Source organism: Camellia sinensis, chromosome 2 (assembly GCF_055761805.1).
Source record: "Camellia sinensis isolate YWXY chromosome 2, ASM5576180v1, whole genome shotgun sequence".
Lineage (NCBI taxonomy): Eukaryota > Viridiplantae > Streptophyta > Magnoliopsida > Ericales > Theaceae > Camellia > Camellia sinensis.
The window spans coordinates 166,917,106-166,922,199 of NC_138962.1; the positions used below are offsets into that span (position 1 = coordinate 166,917,106).

The 5,094-nt window shown below is 35.0% G+C and overlaps 1 protein-coding gene across 1 annotated transcript; it reads right to left on the reverse strand.

Moving 5' to 3' along the window:
- Positions 1–1,505: 1,505 nt before the first annotated feature.
- On the reverse strand, positions 1,506–4,112 carry LOC114277866 (homeobox-leucine zipper protein HAT14). Its single transcript, XM_082916077.1, has 4 exons — positions 3,085–4,112; positions 2,630–3,003; positions 2,467–2,546; positions 1,506–2,278 (listed from the first exon to the last, which is right to left on the reverse strand). The coding sequence occupies exons 1-4, from the start codon at positions 3,422–3,424 to the stop codon at positions 1,924–1,926; spliced, it is 1,149 nt and encodes a 382-aa protein (XP_082772203.1). The 5' UTR covers positions 3,425–4,112; the 3' UTR covers positions 1,506–1,923.
- Between the last annotated feature and the right edge of the window lie 982 nt (positions 4,113–5,094).

Here is a 5,094-nt window from a genome sequence, read left to right on the forward strand (position 1 = left end):
TATGGGTTGGATGTGATGTTTTGTTTGTTATGGCTAAAATAGCCTATTTTGTTTTTTGTGGCTAAAATAGCCAAAAAAAACCCAACCAACTTCTTCCCAAACGGTGCCTTAGTCGCATATTTAGATCACATTTATTTTTTAAAAAATAAACAATAAATATAATTTAATACATAATATCCATTTTAAAAATTCACATGTGATCTAAATATGTAATTACTAATATTCAATAAAATTAATTTTTTTCATGATCTACTTGAAATGCACTAACAAGTCAAATACCGAGGCAAATTAGCTAAAAGACCGATAGAGACCTCCTCAATCACCAACCCCCACCCCATGCACACTTGGCGTTGGAAGAAAAAAAAAAAATTAACCAATTAGAAAAGAAAGAGGGTCAAAGGACGGAAAGAAAGGAAATCTTGATCATTTTTCTTCAGCAGTAAGGGTTGATTTGAGATGTTCTAAAAAAGTACACTTTTTGACTTATTAGCTTATATGGGTTGAATTTGAGTTGGATTTGATGTGATGTGTTAGAGAGGTGATGTGATTTAAATAAAATGATGTGACTTAAATAGGATAATAACTTTTTAACTTTTTGTATTATTTAATATACCCCAAACCAAGCCTAATATTTAGTGTACTCCAAACCAAGCCTAAGTTTAACTCTTAACGTTATTATTTGATTGAAAAGTAACAGTTATAAATTACAATCATTCAAGATGTAACTCACATTTATCATTATTAAGATCCCATTTGACAATTAATTATTTTATTATACTTCTAAATTTTTATAAAAAAAAATTTAAAAACATAATATAATAATTTATAATGCCTTTTTGTAACTGCTTGACCTTATTTAAAAAGTTGAGTTAGAATTATAAATGCCAAGACATCCAATTACATCACTTTCATTTTTTTACATATCTTTTTACATAAGAAAATTAAAATATTAGTAACTTATTCCCAATCACACTTATTTGAAAAGATAATTGAAAGTTAATTTTTTATTTTTATTTTTATTTTTTTTGGCTTCTTAAAAAAATATATATAAAAAATCTGAAAAATGACTATTAATTCCCTTCCCAAAAAGCATGATTAGAATTTTGAACGTGACATGTAGGTAAACTGGGGATCATGGTAGAGATGGATGTAGGAAAACAGACCCCAAAAGGGCGTTGTCAGCAAGTTGGAAGAAGCAACGTTAGAATTCAATGATTTCATTATAAACTCTGTACTTGGCCTCGTGCGTGCTCATAATTGGGGGTTCTGTAGAGGATACCCTTCTTTACCAGACACATTTATCAATATCCCATCTTTGTCCCCAAAAGCCCATTTCTCTCCTTTCTCTCTCTCTCTTCACGCCTCCTGATCCTCGTCATCAATGGGCTTTGAATGAATCATTAAATAAAAGAGAGGCACATCAGACACAAGCCTCTCATGCCTTGAACCACGGGTCACGAACCACAACAACACAATCTTCCTCATACATTAAAAACACACCACCATCCAAAATCAATTTTATAATTAAACAACAATAATCGAAAGATTGTACTTGTCCTTGCAAAATAAACAAAAACAAAAATAATTAAAAAAAAAAAAAAAAAAAACGCTTCATGTATTTTCTTTCCTACCCCAGAGCTTTACTTCTCAAGAAAATGAAGGAAAATGAGGGGACTAATCTTATCTAATTCTTTCATTTCAAACTAAGTTTTTTCTTTTAATATTATGCGTTGTTTGTTTCCCCCACATGATTCACAGAAAAGGAGGGATTTGGGAAGAAACCTCCCAAACATCAAACAACCCTATCCATTGTCAACCTTATCTAACAAACAAGCAAGCTTGAATCAGACACACCCCAAAAGCTTCAAGTATTTACACCTACCCACCACCACCACCACCAGTAACAAATTTAGATGGTTGTTCTCATGAGGCTGCAGAAGATTGATGTGGTGGTTGTGATTGGGGTTGGGGTTGAGAAAATGGGTAGAACCTGGGCCTGGAGATAGGAAAAGGGGTGGTGGCTTTGGATGATGGGTCAGTACTATTTGTGGTGGCGGCGGCGGCCGAGGGGGTGGTGGTTGTTGTGGTGGTGGCGACACGCTCACAAGAAGGGCACATGGTGAGGGTGGTGGCTGGGAGTTGCATGTAAAAAGGGTTACTAGTCTTCAAAGCCCTCAACTCTTGAAGCTCCTTGTGTAGCCTTCTGTTCTCTTCTGTTAGTGTCTCACAACACCTCTTCAAGTACTCACAATCCACCTCCGTTTGCTTCAACTTTGTCCTATAAAAATTTGTAAAATATTTATTAATTTAAAATAAAATATAATATAACAAACCCATTAATTAAATAAACAAATAAATGTATATCACCATATAAACAATCATAGATATATACCATTTAAACAATCATAGATATATACACATGAAATACATGTAAAAATATATAAATAAATAAGTAAATAAACCAACCTTGCTCTTCGATTCTGAAACCAGACCTCAACTTGTCGAGGACGAAGATTAAGCTGTTTTGCAAGCGCAAGCTTTTGTTTCTGAATCATTAAAAACAAAACCCATATCACAAAATAAACAAAATCTCTCTCCATATATATATATATATATATAGAATACTTACGGGATTGAGGGTGTTGTGTTCTTTGAAGCTTTCTTCGAGATAAGCAGACTGTTCTTTGGAGAGTCTAAGCTTCTTCCTGGCGAGGCCGTTCTCGTCGTCGTCGCTGGCTCTAGACGACGCTCTCTCCGCCTCTCCGCCGTCGTCTCCGGCGGCGGAGCCATCAAAGACCCTCTTGTTCCCTCCACCATTTCCGGCGCCTCTGTAAATGCAGAAATCCATCTGAAACGGCGCCGCTACACTGTTGGGGGAAGACTCCGCCGCCGCTCCATCCTCCGCCTCCTCCTCCGCCGTCACCGGTGGCATCCTGTTCACATCAAACCCCCTCGCCGCCGCCGCCAAACCCATCTGCCCCGACGAACCCCCCTCCGAACTCCCTATACAAATCCCCCAAAATCAAAATCAAATTCAAACCCACAAATCAAGAACGCATATATATGTAGAAATATGAGTGGTACCGTTATCAGAAGGCCAGGAGACGCCTTGGTGGGTGGTGTTGCGAGGAACAGGAGAGCGAGGGAGGAGATCAAGCTGGAGTGGAGGATCAATAGAGAGTCTTTGATGATCATCACCATTTCTTCTACTTCTCTTCAATGTTTCTTCTGATTCTTCTTCACCTTTACCACTTGCTTTTTCTCTCTCTTCTTGTTCTTGTTTTCCATTAGAGTTGTTGATCCCCAAGCCCATGCAAAACCCTACACCGCCGTTTCTACTAGTGCTAGTGGTTTTAACCTCTCGATCCTTTGCCAAGAACCCAAATGGTCTTGATGGGTCTCCTAAGCTCAAACCCAACTCCATCTCTCATGTACAGACACAAGGAGACCAGGAGGAGGAGAAACAAAAGACTGTATAGAGAGAGAGAGAGAGAGAGAGAGAGAGGGGGATTTGGATTGGAAGCACTGGAAAGAGTCTTTTATAGAGATTCTATTCAATCTGTTAATTATTATTATTATTGTTTAATATATTTTTTACTACTATTATTATACCATAAACTCAGAGAAGAAGGCTAGTACTAGTAGCAGAGAGGACTAGACCCAAACAGTCCCTTTTCAATTTTTTGGTTTTTGGAATTTTTAACTTTTTTATTTTTTGTAATTTTTAATTATTTATTTATTTTTTATCGAGGGAAACCAGTTTGACCGACAAACCCAGGTTGACAAAAAACACACACGTGAAACCCTAATTTCTTAAGGGAGGACCCCTGTTTGGAGATATTGGAGGACCTTTTTTATTAGTTTTTATCACAAAAGAGTACACCACTCTCCTTGGGGGTGCGTGAGTTGCAGAGAGAGAGAGAGAGTCATTGACATGCATGGAAGATGATGGAGGGGTGTTTGTTGCCTTTGGCTTTTAGGGCAGTGCCTATGATTAGAGGTTGGGGGTGGGTGTCTGGATCTGCGTCCAATAAAGTCGTATGGGGTGTAGGGGCTGCTTGTTTTCTTGTCAATTGGGGGAATACTACTGAATACTCTCTCTCTCTCTCACTCCCTCTCATCCTAGTAGTAAAAACGACAACTCAAAGTCCTACCTAGCTCTACCCAAACCAAAGGTGAACCATATTATACTTCTTTTCACAATTTGCCTTGTAAAAGTTTGTTTTGTCTTAACCATTTTCACTAATTAGAGGATCACCAATACTACAAAAAATTGAGACTTGTGTACTTAAAATTTATTTACAAAAATAAATCAATAGTCCAAATTCATTACCAATTTTTTTAAACAAATAATTGTTAAAAATTTAATGGAAAAATGTAATTCATTCTTCATTTGATGAATATATTGAATCCCATTTTTATTAATTTTTTTTAACAAATTTAAATTTGATGAAAGATTTTGTAAAAAATTAGATATGCTCTTAATAATTGGTATTTTGGGTCCGGTGATTATTTGAGAAACCCATTTCTACATAAAAAATATAAAATAAAAATTTGGTATCAATGGCAAGTGGGTACTACAAATAGATGAGAATCTTTTAAGGTGCAATTTATTTATTTATTTTTAGATAAATTATAAATATATCTTCTGAGATTTAATTAAAACACAAATAATTCATTGTGATTTTGAAAATTACATTCCACCTCCTGAGATTTCAAATTTTATAACAAATCGCTCATTTTATTAATTAATCATCAAGTCAATTAACAGTTTCTAATGATGTTAAAAATATGTTTCAGTTAATAATTTGGATTATTTTATTATTGTATGGTGAGCAATTATGAATTTCATTTTTTTTAATTAATTCTGTTAAATAAAAAATTTTAGCAATGGGATATTTATAATTTTTCAAACCACAGGGACAATCTATACTTTAAGCAAATTTTAGGGAGTGTATTTGTAATTTACCCTTTATTGTGTGTGTGTGTGTTTTTTTTTTTTTTTTTTTTTTTTGGTAGCATAGACTTATATCCCGTTGATTAGTAATTATTTGTGTTCATATAGACTGATTTGTTGCGATCTAAAAAACAAAT

Bases quoted from the DNA above. Each gene is read 5' to 3' on its own strand.
- LOC114277866 (XM_082916077.1), bottom strand. From the start codon at position 3,424: ATGGAGTTGGGTTTGAGCTTAGGAGACCCATCAAGACCATTTGGGTTC. The intron at 2,547-2,629 runs GTAAGTATTCTA...TTAATGATTCAG, and splicing joins AACACAACACCCTCAATCCC to AAACAAAAGCTTGCGCTTGC. The intron at 2,279-2,466 runs GTTGGTTTATTT...AAATTTTTATAG, and splicing joins TTTCAGAATCGAAGAGCAAG to GACAAAGTTGAAGCAAACGG.